Source organism: Loxodonta africana, chromosome 19 (assembly GCF_030014295.1).
Source record: "Loxodonta africana isolate mLoxAfr1 chromosome 19, mLoxAfr1.hap2, whole genome shotgun sequence".
In the NCBI taxonomy this organism is placed as follows: Eukaryota; Metazoa; Chordata; class Mammalia; order Proboscidea; family Elephantidae; genus Loxodonta; species Loxodonta africana.
The window spans coordinates 51,692,261-51,711,064 of record NC_087360.1 but is presented as its reverse complement, the minus strand read 5'-3'; the positions used below and the strand labels follow the sequence as shown (position 1 = coordinate 51,711,064).

Genomic DNA, 18,804 nt, shown 5'->3' with positions numbered 1-18,804 from the left:
ATAGTCTGTCGATTTTCTCATTAGTCTTTTGATAGTCTTTTTTTTTTTTGGCTTCCTGGAATTGTCCATAAGAATTTTTTTTTTCCTTTAGGTGAAAGTTTACAGCTCAAGTTAATTTCTCATACAAAAATTTATACACATATTGTTTTGTAACATTAGTTACAATCTCCACAATGTGACAGCATACTCCCCCTTTCCACTCCAGGTTCCCTGTGTCCATTCAACCAATTTCTGTCCCTTCCTGCCTTCTCATCCTGTCTCCGGAAAAAGCAGCCCATTTGATGTAGTGAATCTGATTAAACTAAGAAGCATACTCCTCACATGTATTATTTTTTGTTTTACAGTCCTGTCTAATCTTTGTCTGAAGAGTAGGTTTTGGGAATGGTTTCAGTTCTGGGTTAACAGAGTGTCCACGGGCCATAGTTTTGGGGGTTCCTCCAGTCTCTGTCAGACCATTAAGTCTGGTCTTTTTACGTGGATTTTGTTCTGCTCCAGACTTTTCTCCTGCTCTGTCTGGGACTCTCTGTTGTGTTCCCTGTCAGGGTGGTCATTGGTGGTAGCCGGGCACCATCTAGTTCTTCTGGTCTCAGGCCGGTGGAGTCTGGTTTATGTGGTCCTTTAGTCTCTTGGGCTAATATTTTCCTTGTGTCTTTGTTTTTTTCATTCTTTTGTGCTCCAAATGGGAGGGGACCAATTGATCCATCTTAGATAGCTGCTCACAAGCTTTTAAGACCCCAGACGCCACTTACCAAAGTGGGATGCTTGATAAAGTCTTTTGATGAACCTAAGTATTTAACTTCTTTGAGGTCCCGGATATCTATCTTGTATTCTGTTGCTCCTGCATTCATTGTTATATTTGATTATCGCTGAAAAAACTTAGGTCCCAAAGCTCTGCTCCTAAATTTTCTTCCAAGAACTTTATGGTTTTACATGTAACATTTAGCTCCCAGGTCCATTTTGAATTAGTTTTTGTGTATAGTGTGAAGTATGGATCTTGTTTCATTTTTCTGCATGTAAAAATCCAGTTTTTCCAGCACCATTTTTTATTTGTTGAAGAGTCATGTTTATCTTCCTGGAAGTGAAGAGTTGCTTTAAATGATTTCTCAGGTTCCCTCCAGCAGTAACCCTGTGCTATCTGAGAGCAAACCTCCTAACACGAGCCAAGTAGTTCCTATACAGTCCGGTGGTGGTGAGAATTATATGAGTTAATATGTACAAAGTGCTTAGAACAGAGTATGAGTATGTGGTAAATACTGAATTTAAGCACAAGCTGTGATTAGTATAATCAATACCTACAATGCTGATTTTAATTTTCAGTCAGAGAGAATCAGAACAAAATTCTCCAGGCTAAAAATACTATAAACTGGGCTCTTGCAACTCCACAGCTTTACCTATCAGGGTCAAAATATGGTGGTATGACATGCCCAGGAACTATCACAGCCTCTCTGGGAGGTGGGGTAAGATCAGTGGCATCACTGGGGCGGGGGGTGCAGGAGGTATGGACTGCACCAGGTGATACTGTCAGAAGCAGTGACACCAAAATGACTGTTTATAAAATTTTTGTGCAGTGTTTTGGCAGAAATTTATTCTTTTTATTAAAATATCCCTATAGTTAGTTAAAACCACAAGGACATTTTTCGTAAGCCCAGCTTAAATGTATACATATACCCGCAAGGCTAAAACTCCAAGGTAATTTACTTCTTAAACCTTCTAATGCACTCCAGTCAGAGCTGTCATAATTACCTAATTACGATAATGCTTCAAATCACCTGGTTCCTCTACATGCACTATAAACTCGAGCTGCTGTTTTCATTGCTGCCAGTGTTGTTATAGTTGCTGATTTTGTCAAATTTTTTAGTGTGTTAGCTGCAATAATGTAATTAGTATTTGTAAACCTATATAAATAACTTTTTTGAGAATGAGGTAGTAATTAAAGGAAAAGAAGATGAAAAATTAAAAAAAAGTCTTCCTGTTAGTTACTAATAGTGTACAAAGATTTTACAAAACAATTTTGTTGTTAGTATTCATATAATCTAAGAATTATTACATTTAAGCAATTTACAACTATATCTATCACATATTATTCTATGATTAAAATTGATAATAAACATTACTAGGAGTTCTGTAAGGTCTGGTAGGGAGGAGGTTTGTGGGAGGGGGTGACACCATGAGTTACTCCACTGGGTGACACCAACCCAAGTACCACCACTGGGTGCGACAGTGGTGGTAGAATTTCTTGTACTTCCCTTATGCTACCTTATTTTAGTTAGTTAGGTCTCTGGTCTCACCTTCTCTAGAAGACTGTACGCTCCCAGGGAGCAGGATTCACACAGAAGTCATTTGTTTCCCACCCCAGGGTCCAGGATAGACCTTTCCCAGAGTGGAGAGTTCATCAATGACTGATGCGTGAATAACTGCACTCCACTCCAGGAAGGAAGTGAGGTGAGACTAAAAATTGCCTCAGCTCACTGCCTAAGGACAGTGTCCAAGCTGTAGTACAGGGATGGGAGCCCAAGCAGAGACCTGTGGACTCTGTGGAGGATACAGGGTTAGGAGTTCAAGGAGGTGATATGTAGTACAGAACACTAGAAAGGAAAAAGCAACACAGAGAGGGCTCTGGAGATTTGCAGAGTGACACCTCTACCCTGTGTCTGAGAACCTATCTGAGCCTGCAGGAGGAGAAATTGCCCCAGGCTGAGAGGAGAACCATCAGAAACCTACAGGGTGAACAATTACCAAGGCAAATTCAGGGCTGGGAATTGTTTATGAGAGAGCCACTAGCCTTTGAAGGGTGGAACTGATCCTCCATTTTTTAAAACTGTGCACCAGAACAACACTCAATACTCTTTAAAGGAGCACGACAAAATCCAGTAAAATCACAATGTCTGTCATTCAATATAGAAATTGTGAGGCATGGAAGAAACCAGAAAATATCACCTAAAACCAGGAGAAAAAACAATCAACAGAAACAACCCAGAAAATTCCAGTGACAATAGAATTGATGAACATGTAATAAAAACAGCTATTACTCACATACATATGTTCCAGGATGTGAAAGAAAACATGAACATGATCAGGAGAGAGAGGGAAGATATTAAAATGATCCAAAGGAAATTTCCAGAGATTTGAAAACATATAATATCTGAGATGAAAAATAGACTGGATAGGATTAACAACAGATTTGACACTTCACAGAAGACCAATGAATTTGAAGAGAGGGCAATAGAAATGAACCAAAATGAAACCCAAGAGAGAAAACTGCTGGAAAAAAAATTAGCAAATCTTCAGAGAGTTCTGGGACAGTACCAAGCATTCCAACAAATATAATTGGAAGATCTGTGAAGGCATAGACAACAGATAAAATATTTGAATAAATAATGACCAAGCATTTAAACCTAAAGATATTCACTCATCAAACTGTAACCTGTGCAAGGTGCTCACCGCAAAGACACTGAAATGATTTTTAGACACATTTTAGATGCCATCACTTAATTTTTTAGGTTCCTCTGTATTCCTCCTTGACCCCCTCTTTCATACTCTCCATTCTATTCTCTAGAAGCGACTTTCCTCAACCTCTGGGTGCTGTTGTCAAGGTGCCAATACAAGCAGGTGGCAGCTCCTGCTGGAAAAGAGAAAACTGTGCCATGTGGCCATTCCAGCACCAGAGTGACAGACACAAACTCTGATGTGATTTGTCCTCCTACACAACCTCACACATCTGCCAACACAGTTCACAACTGTTTACAAAAGGCCAATAAATACTTTGGTCTTCTCATATTTTACAATGGAGACACAGGGCCCTCATCAGGGTCACAAAGCTAGAAAGAAACATCAGGGCCCAGCTGTCTCCAGCCTCCAATATCAAGATTCTATTACAGTCCAAATGTCTGTGTTTCCGAGCCTTCAGAAGTTCACAATTCTTACTTTGATACAGAGGGACCTGGGAGTAAGGACCTAGCACAGAAATTAGATCATATCACTACTTATAAGGATCTCAGCTCAGGAAATGAACTTAGCACTGGACCTCATCTGATGTCATCCTTTAACAGCCCAAGCAAAAAGACATTATTACCTTTGTACAGGCATGACTGGGTGGCAGTATCACCCCAGGTGACACAGTTTTCAAGTGTAGAGCCTAGATTCCAGCCTCCCTTACCAGCCTCCCCAAAACTCCTCTGTTGATCAATCTGGGGATTCTTGGCTCATCTGCTTCCAATTTCAGGAAACTCAGAGGTCCTTGAAAATCTCTAATAGCACCAGGAATCAAAAAGAGAGCACTGTGGAGTTCCATTTCTTACCTCTCAGACAAGCAAAGAATTAAAATTCAGTGTAGCAAGAGTGAAGGGAAAGAGGCACACTTGAGTACTCTAGGTGAGTATAAAATTGATACAACCTAGAGGCAGGGCCAAGATGGCAGAGCAGTCAGACTCTTCCTGTGGTCCCTCTTACAATGAAGACCCGAAAAAACAAGTGAATCGATTACATATGATAATCTAGGTGTCCTGAACATCTAAGGCAAAGTTGAGGAATCAGACCAAGCAGCAGGGGAAGGGCGAGATGGTTCAGAAGCAGCGAGGAGTTGCCAGGCCTGACCTGGCCTGCACCAGCACCCTGCAGGCTGGATCAGCTGGCATGCACAGAGAGCCAAGCAGTGGCACTCAGGATGAGTTTCCACATCAGGAGAGACTGAACGGTAGAGAGTCTGCTCAAGCCTCCAGAACCAGTGAGAAAGGGAGTAGTGTCTAACTTACCACGTGATCAAAAAAACACCCCCTTTGGAAAGAATCTCTCTCCCATTTACCTGCCCTCTCTCTGCTCTCCACCAGGTTCAGTCTGGCTTCAGCCACTGCCATGCCCCCTGGGCTGGAAGTAGGACCCGTTGCATGACCTGAGCCATTCTCTCAGCTTTGAGGAGGGAACAAATTAACAAACAGGAAAAAATAATCTGCCAGCTTCCCTAATCTGGGAACTCAGGGCAGGCACAGCCCCTTTGCCTAGGCACAGGCATAAGGGGTCCATGGACTTTGAATGCCTTTCACCCCTGCACAGAACTGTGTGGGTGCATTTCAACAGCATAGGCCCTCATTAGCACAGTACAACAGGGTATATACCTGAAGCCTATTTTCAACTGTATCAGTTATAAGGGGTAATGGCAGTTCTGTGGCATTTGATACCACCCTGTCCATTAAATAGGTTCCTCACCTACCCACATCGGGGGCCTGAGGACTGGTGGCTCCACCCATCCTACCTAGCCACCCTTCACAGGGACCCAAGAATAAGTGGTGCCTCCCAGTCCTTACAGCCAAGAACATTTCAGTCTGTCTGAAAAACCCACCCACCTACGCACTCTAGGGAATAGGGACACGCTTTCCTTCCAGACACTCAGGAGCAACTGTCAGCCCCCTGCCTTGTTCAGTGCATGACCCCCTACTACAGCAAGATACCTGTGCCTACTCCAATCACCCCTGCCCATCTAGGGCTGTAGGTGAGAGCCTGCACCTCACACCTGGACACCTGAACTGAATCCATAAAAGAAAAGTAAACAGACTCCTGGGCTCACATATGTAGTAACAGCTCTAACTACCTGGTGACAGGATGTCAGAGCTTCAAAGACACCAATAATCAAACTAGCTCACATGATCAGCCTATTTAGGCGTATCAGAACAAAACAAAACAGGAAGGTAGGACACAGTAAGCAAACATAAAATAAACAAATATAATAACTTATCAGTGGCTTGGAGACAACAGTCAATATCAAATCACATAAAGAGGCTGACCACAATGGCTTTAGCAAGTGACCAAAACAAAGAATCAAAACACCGTCCAGAGGAAAGCGGCTTGGAATTATTGGGGGTAGAATTCAAAATATTAATATACAGAGCTCTTCAAGAGATCAGGAAGGAGATCAGGCAAAATGCAGAACAAGCCAAGAAACACACAGACGAGGCAATAGAGGAACTTAAGAAGGTTACCCAAGAGCATAATGATAAATTTAACAGGCTGTTTTTTTTTTTTTTTTTTTTAAGAATCCATAAAGAGACAGCAAACAGAAGTCCAAAAAATTAACAATAAAATTTCAGAATTAGAAAACTCAATAGGAAATCATAGGAACAGAATTGAGGCAATGGAAGTCAGAGTTAGTGAGATTGAAAATAAAGCACTTCATACCAACTTACTGGAGGAAAAATCAGATAAAAGAATTTTAGAAAATGAAGAAACCCTAAGAATTATGTGGGACTCTATCAAACCTACGAGTGATTGGAGTACCAGAACAGGGGGAATAACAGAAAATACCAAGAGAATTGTTGAAGATTTGTTGGCAAAAAACTTTCCTGATATTATGAAAGACAGGAAGATATCTATCCAAGAAGCTTATCAAACCCCACACAAGGTAGATCCCAAAAGAAATTCATCAAGACATATTACAATCAAACTTGCCAAAACCAAAGATAGGAGAATTTTAAGAGCACCTAGGGATAAATGAAAAGTCATCTACAAGGAGAGTCAGTAAGACTAAGCTCTGACTACTTAGCAGAAACTATGCAGGCATGAAGGCAATGGGATGACATATATAAAGCCTTGAAGGAAAAACATTCCCAGCCAAGAATTATATACCCAGCAAAACTGTCTCTCAAACATGAGGGCAAAATTAGGGTATTTCCAGATAAACAGAAGTTAAGGGAATTTGTAAAAACCAAGCCAAAATTACAAGAAATACTAAAATGAGTCCTCTGGTTAGAAAATCACTAACATCGGATAACAACCCAAGGCTAGAACACAGGATAGCACAACCAGCTATCAACCTAGATAAGGATGTCACAAAAATAAACCAAAGCAAAAACACTGAAAATAGGGAAACAGAGATAACAATATGTAAAAGATGACAACATTAAAACAAAAAAGAGGGACTAAATAATGTAGTTAGTTCCTTTATTCATATGAAGAGGAAGTCAAGGTGATATCAAGAAATAAAATAAAATATTCGTTTAAACTTGGAAAAAAATAGAGGTAGATATTAAGGTAACCACAGAGGAAACTAACAATCCTACACATCAAAATAAAAAACAAGAAAAACGTAAAGACTCAGTAAATACAAAATCAACACAATGAAAAGAAAACACATAAAGAAAAAACACTCAGCATAGAAAATTAAGTGGAACAAAGAAACTGTCAAGAACACAAAAAGAAATAGATCAAAATAACAGTAATTAAAAAACTCCCAACACAAAAAAGCCCTGTCCCTGATGGCTTCACTGGAGAATCCTACCAAACTTTCAGAGAAGAGCTAACACCACTACTGCTAAGGGTATTTCAGAGCATACAAAAGGATGGAATACTCCCAAACTCATTCTATGAAGCCAACATAATTCTGATACCAAAATTAGGTAAAGACACCACAAAAAAAAGAAAATTGCAGACCAATATGCCTCATGAACACAGACACAAAAATCCCTAACAAAATTCTAGCCAATAGAATTCACCACAACCAAGTGGGATTCCTACCAAGTATGCAAGGATGGCTCAACATTAGAAAAACAATCAAAGTAATCCGTCACTAAATAAAACAAAAGACAAGAGTAACAGAATCTTATCAACTGATGCAGAAAAGGATTTCAACAAAGTCCAATGCCTATTCACGATAAAAACTCTCAGCAAAATAACAATAGAAGGGAAATTCCTCAACACAATAAAGGGCATTTATACAAAGCCAATAGCCAACATCATCCTAAATGGAGAGGGTTTGAAAGCATTCCGCTTGAGAAAGGGAACCAGACAAGGATGCCGTTTATCACCACTCTTATTCAACATTAGGCTGGAGGTCCTAGCCAGAGCACTTAGGCTAGAAAAAGAAATAAAGCACATCCAAATTAGTAAGGAAGAAGTAAAAGTATACTTATTTGCAGATGATATGCTCTTACACACAGAAAACCCAGAAGAATCCACAAGAAAACTACTGGAACTAATAGATTTCAGCCAAGTATCAGCATACAAGATAAACATACAAAAATCAGTAGGATTCCTCTAACACCAACAACGACAACTTTGAAGAGGAAATCACCAAATCAATACCACTTTTACAATAGTCCCCAAGGAGATAAAATACTTAGGAATAAATCTAACCATGGACGTAAAAGACCTATACAAAGAAAAGTACAAGACACTACTACGAGAAACCAAAACAGACCTACATAAGTGGAAAAACATACCTTGCACATGAACAGGAAGACTCAGCATTGTGAAAATGTCTATTGTACCCAAAGCGATCTACAGATACAATGCAATCCTTCCAACGACATTTTTTAATGAGATGGAGAAACAATCACCAACTTCATATGGAAAGGGAAAAGGACTTGAATAAGTAAAGCATTACTGAAGAAGAACAAAGTGGGAGGCCTCACACTACCTGATTTTAGAACCTATTACACTGCCATGGTAGTCAAAACAGCCTGGTGCTGGTACATCCACAGATACATTCACCAATGGAACAGAATTCAGAATCCAGAGGTAAATTTATCCACCTATAAGCAGCTAATATTTGACAAAGACCCAACATCCGTTCAATAGGGAAAAGACAGTCTCTTTACCAAATGGTGCTGGCATAATGGATATCCATCTGCAAAAAAATGAAACAAGACCCATACCTCACACCACACACAAAAACTAACTCAAAATGGATCAAAGACCTAAATATAAACTCTAAAACAAGAAAGATCATGGAAGAAAAAATAGGGACAACGCTAGGAGCCCTAACACATTGCAAAAACAGCAACAACAAAAAAAACCATAACTAGCAATGCACAAATGCCAGAAGAGAAATTAGATAACTGGGAGCTCCTAAAAATCAAACACTCATGCTCTTCCAAAGACAACCTACGGACTGGGAAAAAAATTTTGGCTACGACTTATCCAATCAGCGTCTAATCTCTCAAATCTATAAGATACTGCAAAACCTCAACAACAAAAAGACAAATAACCAATTTAAAAAATGGGCAAAGGATATGAATGCAACGATAAAGAACAACGATGAATCCATGAAACATCTCATATCATGGATGAATCTGGAAGGCATTATGCTGAGGGAAATTAGTCAGTTGTAAAAAGACAATTATTGTATAAGACCACCCGTATAAGAACTCAAGGAAAGGTTTAAACACAAAAGAAAACATTTTTTTGACGGTTACAAGGGTGGTAAGGGAGGGAGGGGGCATTCACTAAGTTGACAGTAGACAAGAACTATCTTAGCTGAAGGCAAGGACAACACACAATACAGGGGAGGTCAGCACAACTGGACTAAATCAAAAGCTAAGAAGTTTCCTGAACATAACCAGATACTTCAAGGGACAGAGTAGCAGGGGTCTGGGGACCATGGTTTCAGGGAACATCTAGGTCAACTGGTATAACAAAGGCACTAAGAAATTGTTCTGCATTCCAATTTGGTGAGTGGCTTTGGGGTCTTAAAAGCTAGCGAGCGGCCATCTAAGATGCATCAGTTGGTCCCAACCCACCTGGAGCCAAGAACACCAAAGACACAGGGAAAATATTCGCGCAAGAGACAAAAGGGGCCACATAAACCAGAGACTCCATCAGCTTGTGACCAGAACTAGATTGTGCCCAGCTACCACCATTGACCACCCTGACAAGGAACAGAACAGAGAGTCCCTGATGGAGCAGGAGAAAATTGGGGTGCAGAACTCAAATTCTAGTTAAAAAGACCAGACTTAATGATCTGTGTGAGACTGGAGGAACCCTGGAAGACATGGCCCCCAGACTCTCTGTTAACCCAGAACTAAACCCATTTCCGAAGCCAACTCTTCAGACGAAGATTAGACTGGACTATAAGACAGTACATAAAATGATACTCGTGAAGAGTGTGCTCCTTAGTTCAAGTAGATGCATAAGACTGAAGGCGCAGCTCTTGTCTGGAGGTGAGGTGAGAAGGCAGAAAGGGACAGAAGCTGGCTGAATGGACACGGGAAATCCGGGGTGGAAAGGAGGGGTCTGCTGTCACATTATAGGAATAGCAACTAGGGTCACAGAACAATGTGTGTATAAATTTTTGTATGAGAAACTAACTTGAGCTGTAAACGTAAAGCACTTAAAGCACCATAAAAAAAAATTTTTTTTAATTGATACAACCTTCCTTGGGAGGACAATTTGGCAACATCTAAACAAAATTCGAAAATTATTTAAACCACTGAACAGCATTCGTACTTCTACTGAGTCAGCCAGTGGCAGACTGGTGCAGATGGATATATGAACACATGATAGAGACAAGGATATTTACTACAATGTAGTTGGAATCACAAAAGACAAAGCGGAATATAAGAAAAAAAGCTGTCCATAAGAGGAGATGGTAATATAAACTGGGTTTGTTGGTATCTGCTTCACCCATGCTATAAAATACTACCCTAAAGTTAAAGAGAATAAGATAAATCTGAATGCAATAACACAAACATCTAATGTTATATATATATAACTTTAGAATTTTGAAAAAGCAATAGTGCCTGTGGATGAATAGAAAGGTCAAGACTCATGGGGGATAAGACCGTGTCTGCAATGCAAGAAGGCCTGGGCCTCACATTCCCAAAAACCTCATTACACACCTCATCCTCACATCAGCTCTGGAGACAGACAGGTTACTGAACTGAGTGACTCATCAAGCAGCGTTAAACATGGGTCCTATTTTATATGCTATTTTAGAAATTCACTATCATTTTGTAACCACAAAACTTGTATTTCTGAATTTAGCGACAATTTGTTAAATGAAAAAAATTAAAATTCCATGATTCCAGTAACCCTGTTTGGGCACTTAATTTTTTTTTTTTTAACATAAACTTTAAAAGTGCGATTGGCAGGAGCCTCGATTCGCCTGGAAAAGAAGTGGAAGTATGTGATCTGTCTCCTAGGTCATCTCTCCCCACAAAGTTTCCTCAGCATGAGCGCGAGTACAGAGTTCTCCTCTCAGAGCTCTGTCAGAACCGGAGCCTCGGCAGCCCTGCCCCGGGTCTAGGGGTCCAGCCCCGGAATCCTGACTCTGCCATCGTGAACGACGGCCCATACACGTCCCTGTACAAGAAAATGGCTGGAGGAACCGGGGACGCCGCTCACTGAGGGGGGCGGGGCGGGAGGAAGTGAAGGTGCCCAGGAGCGCGGAGGAAAAGTTACTTTTGGCTGCCGGCATTTTTCGCCACTTTGCAAGGAGTACGTTTTGGTATTGAAAACATTTGTATAAAAAAGTTAGGTAAGAAAGAAGGACGAATGAAGAAGAGGCTCCCTGTGTCGCTCCCCAGCAGGAAGGCGGTCCCTCCGCGGCCAGCGCAGGACGACTCCACTCGCTCTCTCCGTGAGTTTTGAAATTCACTCCGGGGGTCGCTGAACTCGACGAGCCGGGCAGAGGAGCTGGGAGGTGGCGGCCCACTCTGCCCCGGCTCGGCCCGGGTGGGTCAGCCCGGCCCCGGCCCCCGCTCTGCCCTCACTCCGCCGACGGAGTTGTCTTGCCCGGGCAAGTCCCGGCTCCAGAAGAGCCAGGCGAGCCCCCCGCCAGTCCGCAGGGGACCCCACTCCCTATGCCGGCCCTCGGTACACCCGGCGCATCTGTCCGGAGCCAGGAACCGTGGCGGGTCACTTACCAGTAGCAATGCACCCAAGGCGACGAAGATAAGGATCTTGTGGCTGCCGAGCGCATTCCCGGAGCTGTGTAGCGGAGGCCTGGCTCCCCACGACATCCTGGTTCCCGGGGCGCGCCCTGCCCTGGCCCCCGCTCCGGGAGCTGCCAGAGCGCTCGCTCCCCGCTTCGACGTGACTTTAAAAAAAATTTTTTTTTTTTTTCCCACACTGTCCTGACTGGCCTGGCAGTTTTAAGACCTGCAAAATCTGTCACGATTCAATCTGTGTATGTCGCAGGGTGCGGAGACTTGCCCACCAGACAGCCTTGTGCTGCCGCGCCGCCCTCCTGGCTTCTCTGCTAAAGATGGAGAGCAGGGGTGCCAGCTCCGGTGGTATTCCCGCAATTTCGCAATCAGGGCGAGGTCGCGCAAGCACTGACGAAACCATTGCAGCCTGCTCTTCGGAGGGTTTTGGCGGGTTGGCACTGTTCCCAGAAAGCAGCACAGGTAGTGACGTTTTCCAGGCACACACTAGACATGCATAGACTATATAGAAAAGAATGAATTCACACTTTTCAAACTTGTACCGCAAGCTCCTTCTTTATTCACCTTGTGTATCTTCCCTTGTCTTTCAAAAATTGTTGTAGATGTGTGCCTTCGATCGATTCTAACTCACAGGGACCCTATAGGACAGAGTAGAAATGCCCCACAGGGTTTCCTAGGCTGTAAAAAAAAAAAAAAAAAAAAAATTTTTTTTTTTTTTTTTTATCTTTGTGGGAGCTGATTGACTAAAGTTTTTCTCCCTGAATCGCTGGTGGGTTCCTTGGAACTTGGACTTTGGGTTAGTAGTCAAGCTCTTAGCCATTGCGTCACCAGGGTTGCTTTTGTAAATCTCCCTCCCTCTTAATTTTTTTTTTTTTTCTTAGGTGTCGCACAGAGTTCCCTCAACCCTGGGCAGAGCTGAGAACTACCACGTGCACCATATAAAGACTTTAGTGGGAAGTTGGATGCAGAGGACAGTGAGGGGGAGCTGGGGCTCAAACTAGCTCGGAGACATTGTGAAGTGAGGTGCCCCCCTTCCGGGCTCTGTGCCTGATGGTAGGTGTGGCCCATGGGACCTTTTCCTGCCCCGGGAAAGTGCACAGGACTCCTGCTTCTGGGAGGAGCTGCCAGGCAACATTTCCACCAAGGGGAGCATCTCCTTCAGTCTGGGCAGCTCAGCTGCGGGACTTGCAGGAGCACAACATGAGCTGAGTTCCTGGCAATATAAGATCCAGCCCATAGTTCAGTCAGAGAATATGGGGTGTTCTAAATTATTTCTCAATCTCAGAATAATTGTCATTTAAACTCTGTCATAATTCTCGGAAAAGTCCCGTGAGTGGCGCAAATGGTTAAGCACTTGAACACTAACGGAAAGCCTTGTGGTTCAAACCCACCCAGAGGCAAATTAGAACACAGGCTGACCATCTGCTTCCTATAGGTCACAGCCTTGAAAGCTCTACGGAGCAGATCTATTTTGCATACATGGGTCCACCATGGCAAGTAATAATGAGAACATACGCTCTGATAAAGTTACCTTTCCTCTGTAATTTCATATAATTAAAGTTCTACAGGATAAAATGCTTGGAGCACTGTACAGTTTTTTGCTTTTTTTTTTTTTTACACAGTGAGATCTAGAAGAAAAAGTGTGGCATAGCTCTGATTACATTGTTCAAACATGTTGTTTTATAGATGAACGAACTCAAGTCCAGTGATATCTTTATGACTCTCTGAATGTCTTCCCCTGGTTACAAGAACTATGTTTTGAAATCTGGGGTCACCATTCACATCGGGACAATGCCATCTTTCTTTTCAACAGATTCACAGGCACATGTCCAAATCATCTTCGACTGCTTCTCCCTTATTTGTCAGAGCAAAGTAGTTACCAGATCCTGTCACCTCCATCGTTCACAATTTCTTTTATCTGCCATTATCTCGGTGAGGCTTCTGATATCTGTGGACTGCTGCCAGGGTTTCCATCTTGCTGTTCCCAAGCCCATGACCCTCCTTCCACTTCCTGTTGGGCAGCATTGTAGGGTAGCCTGCTCCAGGGAAAGGCACTTAGCAGGGGGCACTGGGAGGGAAAGGGGGTGATTCAGTGGTGCTGAGCTTTGTATCCTGCAAGGCTTGTGAGATTTGCTAATACAGTGCGTGTAAAAATACTTTGTTAAGAAAACCTGTATTGAAAGTCAGTTATAGTACCATTATCAAGACATTTCACATTTGATGATGCAGACTAAATGGAAGAGATGAAAGATCCCTTGTTACAAAATCCTTCTCCTTTGAAAGCAGAAGTGAAATCACTTGGTGAGCTTAGGACCAGAAACAGGATTGTTGGTTGTTGGGCAATGTTTCCGAGCCAGTGGTGCCCAAACACCAAATGGATTGGCCTGGGTGCCCTGTGTGCTGGGCTCGTAGGACTGGGTTCAACATACGTGACACCTACTATGACCCCAAGCATGTGCTAGTGCTGAGTGAAGACAGACCCATTCCCTGCCCTCACTGAAGTTGTGGGAATGATAGCTTTGAAACAAAATTAAAAATAAATTTGAAGGAGGCCTGGTGCCTGGATTCTATCTATGGCAGCCCAGCTCCCTTTTCCATCTCCCTTATCTCCTCCAGCTCTCCTGGATTTAACATTTATTTATCCTCAGCTCCAGGCCACTTCTCCGGTTCTTCCAAGGAGTGTATTGTTCTTGGCTAAGAAAGGGAGAGAAACAAACAAAAAGAGACCCACTGCCAGGTTTCCTTCCTGTTCATTGAATATTTAAAATACTTGCCAGGATGTGAATTTTTGGCTTGTAGATTATCTATCTCCAGGATACGCAATACTTTCCTTTAAGCCTCTTTAAAGAAATAAAACATCCTCAGGTGCTTTGTACTAAAGCCAAACTTACTGAAAGCATGTGACTATTTCCTGCTGGTGCCTTAGCGCCCACAATCTCTGCAGAGCCCCACCTCTCCACTGTCTCAGACTCTGCCTCAAAGTTATGCATTCAAGTTTGTGTGTAGCACTATGAGTCAGAATCGACTCCATAGCAATGCGTTTGGTTCTTTTTTTTTTTTTTTAGCATATGCCAAAACCCAGTGTATAGTAACATTGAATATGTAATCCTGTTGTTGTTTTAGTATGCTATAAATGAAGGGTTACAGAGCAAATTAGTTTATCATTAAACAATTAATACACATATTGTTTTGTGACATTGGTTGCCAACCCTACAGTATGTCAACACTCTCCCCTTGTTGACCTTGGGTTCCCCATTAACAGCTTTCCTGTCCCCTTCTGCCTTCTTGTCCTTGCCCCTGGGCTGATGTGCCCATTTAGTCTCGTTTTGTTTTATGGGCCTGTCTAATCTTTGGCTGGAAACCCTGGTGATGTAGTTAGTGGTTAAGTGCTACCGCTGCTAACCAAAAGGTTGGCAGTTCGAATCCACCAGGCACTTCTTGGAAACTCTATGGGGCAGGTCTACTCTGTCCTATAGGGTTACTCGGTGTTGGAATCAACTCGAGGGCCAGGGGTTTTAACAGGAATCTTTGGCTGAAGGGCGAACTTCAGGAGTGACTTCAGGACTGAGTTAAAAGGGTGTCCAGAGGCCATACTATCAGGGTTTCTTCAGTTTCTGTCAGACCAGTAAGTTTGGTCTTTTTTTGTGAGTTAGAATTTTGTTCTACGTTGTCCTCCAGCTCTGTCCAGGACCCTCTGTTGTGATCCCTGTCAGAGCAGTCAGTGGAGATAACCGAGCACCACCTAGTTATGTTCGACTCTGTCTGGTGGAGGCTGTGGTACCTGTGATCCATTAGTCCTTTGCACTAATCTTTCCCTGTGTCTTTGGTTTTCTTCATTCTCCCTTGCTCCAGATGGGGTGAGACCAGTGGAGTATTTTAGATGGCTGCTCACATGTTAGCCTGTAAAAAAAAAGATACAATGCTGTAAATGTGGGTAGGTGACTGCTCCTTCAGGAAGCTGTCAGGCATTCCCCTTTCAGGAGTAGGTGTGTCTCCTGAGCTAAAGAAATTTATAGTACTCTTGTAGACAGCACTTGCTTTTAAGTATTTTATGTGTTATGAGAGAGATTTACACTGAAGCAAATTTTCTCAGTATTAAAGAGGCTTTTCTTATAAAAGGGCAAAACACCTATTTTAAAATGTTATTTATTCTGTATAATACAGTTAGACATGTTTGATGTAGAAGAGTAAAAGGATCCCAAATACGTATGTCCGAAAACCCACTGATTATTCCATCATCTACAGATATCACTCTTGAAGTGTTAGTACATTTTATTAAGCGTAAATAGATGAATTATGAAAAGGAGGAAGGAGGGAGGGATGGAGGAGTGGATTTGGGGTGACTGGTTCTCAGTGAGACATGTATATTATATTAGTTATCTATTGTTGCCCACAAATTATCTCCACTGCTTGCAGCTAAAGTTATAAACACTTACAACTTGACTGTGTATGTGGGTTAGGAATTTGAGGGTGTCTTAGCTGAGGAGTGTGGCTTGGGGTCTCTCATGGGGCTGCAGGCATCATTAGGATCGACTGGAGCTGAGGATCTGCTGACAAGATGGCTCCATCACATGGCTACTGCAGAAGCCTCAGTTCCTTGCTGGCTGTTGGCAGGAGGCCTCAGTTCCTTGGCACAGGGACTTCTCCATAGGACTCTTGGGTGTCCTAGTGGCTTCCCCCAGAGCAAGCAATCTGAGAGAGAGTGGTTTTTATGATGTAGCCTTAGAGGTCACACACTGTAACTTCTGCCATAGCCTATTCATTAGAGTTGACACCAGCCCTCGTTCAACTATAGCTCGTAAAGGTAGAAGCATCAAAGAACCTGTGGACATGATTTAAAATCACCACGTGTATGTATTATTTAGTAGTTTGATTCTTTTCACTTACTATGTGTTGAACATTTCTCCATGTCATAAATTATTTTGCTAAAACTTCATTTTTAATAACTCTCAAAAAAAATTTTTTTTTTTTTTATTCCACAGCTAGTTAATTTAACTATAATTCCATTGAGGATATTTTATTATTTTGATGATTATGACATTATAACCACAGTTCCTAGAATATTTTTGTACATCAGTGTTTTCATAATCTGTGATTATATCATAAATTAATTCCTTAGGTTAATAGGGAGCACAGAATGGTCCTCAGGGTGGGAATGGTCTCAGCGACTCAGAGAAACGGAGCAAGATCCACTGGACAGAACACTGTCAGGACACTGCCCAGGGAGGGCACGTGGGGACGGTGGAAATCCTGGGAACTGATTGGATGGGCAGATGCAGAGCTCCTGAGGAAGAGCAGGGTGAGTGGAGGAGAGAAGAGCCCCTCACAGTGACCCAGCCATGAGCGGACAAGGTGTGCTGACGGGAATGGGAATGAAACAGGCTGCTCAGCCATATCTTGAACAGTACCTGAGCCAATTTTTTTTCCTTCTTTCTTCTTTCTCTCCTTTCCCTCCCCTAGCCCATCCCTGCCTCCAAGTAAGATCCTGATGTTAGCTTCCCAAATGGTTAAGTGTTAACCAATGTTTCCTCTAAGACTGTGGAAAACAAGTGATATTGATGTCAAATAAGACGAAGAATGATGCCAGCTACCCCCTGAGCTGATGGGATAATGGCAGGACAAGATCAACATGTTTGAGATACGACCACCGAAACCAAACAGAAGAAAGAGAGCGCACATTCCACAAGTCCCTAAAGCTTACGGCCCCTTTTCCCTTAAAAACCCAAACGCACCGGTAGTCTGGTGAGACAGACGACTTTAGGAGGGAATGGAAATATGTATAAGGTGAGGCAGGAGAATAGAAACCATGCCAAACCATAAATCAAAGGCTTGGTGTGCTAGTTTTTCTTTCTTTATTTTTTTTTATTGTGCTTCAAGTGAAAGTACAGTTCAAGTTAGTTTCTCATACATAAATTTATACACACATTGTTATGTGATCCTAGTTGCTATCCCTATAATGTGACAGGGCACTCCTCTCTTCCACTCCGGATTTCCCGTGTCCATTCAACCAGCTCCTGTCTCTTTTTGCCTTCTCATCTCGCCCCTGGAGAGGAATTGCCCATTTAGTCTCATGTATCTATTTGAGCTAAGAAACACTCTCTTCATGAGTATCATTTTATGTCTTATAGTCCAGTCTAATCTTTTTCTGAAGAGTTGGCTCCAGGGATGGTTTCAGTTCTGGGCTAACAGAGAGTCCAGAGACCATGTCTTTGAGGGTCCCTCCAGTCTCCGTCAGATCATTAAGTCTGGTCTTTTCACTAGAATTTGGGTTCTGCATCCCACTGCTTTCCTGCTCCTTCAGGGGTTCTCTGCTGTGTTCCCTGTCAGGGCGGTCATTGGTGGTAGCCAGGCACCATCTAGTTCTTCTGGTCTCAGGCTAATGGAGTCTCTGGTTTATGTGGCCCTTTCTGTCTCTTGAGCTCATATTTTCCTTATGTCTTTGGTGGTCTTCATTTCCCTTTGCTTTGGGTGGGTTGGGACCAATTGATGCATCTTAGATGGCTCTTCACTAGCTTCTAAGACCCCCAGACGCCACTCACCAAAGTGGAATGCAGGACATTTTCTTAATAAACTTTGTTATGCCAATTGACCTAGAAGTCCCCTAAAACCATGGTCCCCAGACCCCTGCCCCTGCTACTCTGTCCCTTGAAGTATTTGGCTGTATTCAGAAAACTTCGTAGCTTTTGGTTTCGTCCAGCTGGGCTGACTTCCCCTGAATTGTGTGCTGTCCTTCCCTTCACCTAAGATAATGCTTGTCTACTCTCTAGTTAGTAAATACCCCCTCTCTCCCTCTCTACCCTTGTAACCATCAAAGAATGTTCTCTTCTGTGTTTAAGCCTTTTCCAGAGTTCTTATAATAGTGGTTTCATACAACATTTGTCCTTCGGTGACTAATTTCACTCAGTACTTAGTTTTTCTAATGCACATTAAATTGTATCTAACTTTTAAAGTAATGTTCATTCATGTCCCACCTAAACTCACCTCTCTGATGTTGTCATAACCCCTTTATGTTGGAAGCTCTGTTGTATTCCACATTCTAAATGTAGGATAGAGGTTAGAACTGAGGGCTCTAAGGCAGAGAAAAGTAAGCAGATATTTGGAGTAGAAAATGTGAAAAGAGTAAAGTTTCCATCAACGGATGAATAGATAAACA

The 18,804-nt window shown here is 42.5% G+C and overlaps 1 protein-coding gene across 2 annotated transcripts in view; it reads right to left on the bottom strand.

The window, feature by feature from the left end:
• LOC104846102 (tumor necrosis factor receptor superfamily member 10A-like) overlaps window positions 1–12,122 on the bottom strand; it is a 37,847-nt gene extending 25,725 nt beyond the window's left edge. The window contains exon 1 of one of the 2 annotated variants that reach the window (XM_010592375.3): window positions 11,631–12,122. In XM_010592375.3, coding sequence (XP_010590677.2) covers window positions 11,631–11,726 — 96 coding nt within the window. In that variant the 5' untranslated portion in view covers window positions 11,727–12,122. The remainder of the gene's footprint in view (window positions 1–11,630) is intronic. The other variant, XM_010592374.3, reaches the window with a different exon arrangement.
• Between the last annotated feature and the right edge of the window lie 6,682 nt (window positions 12,123–18,804).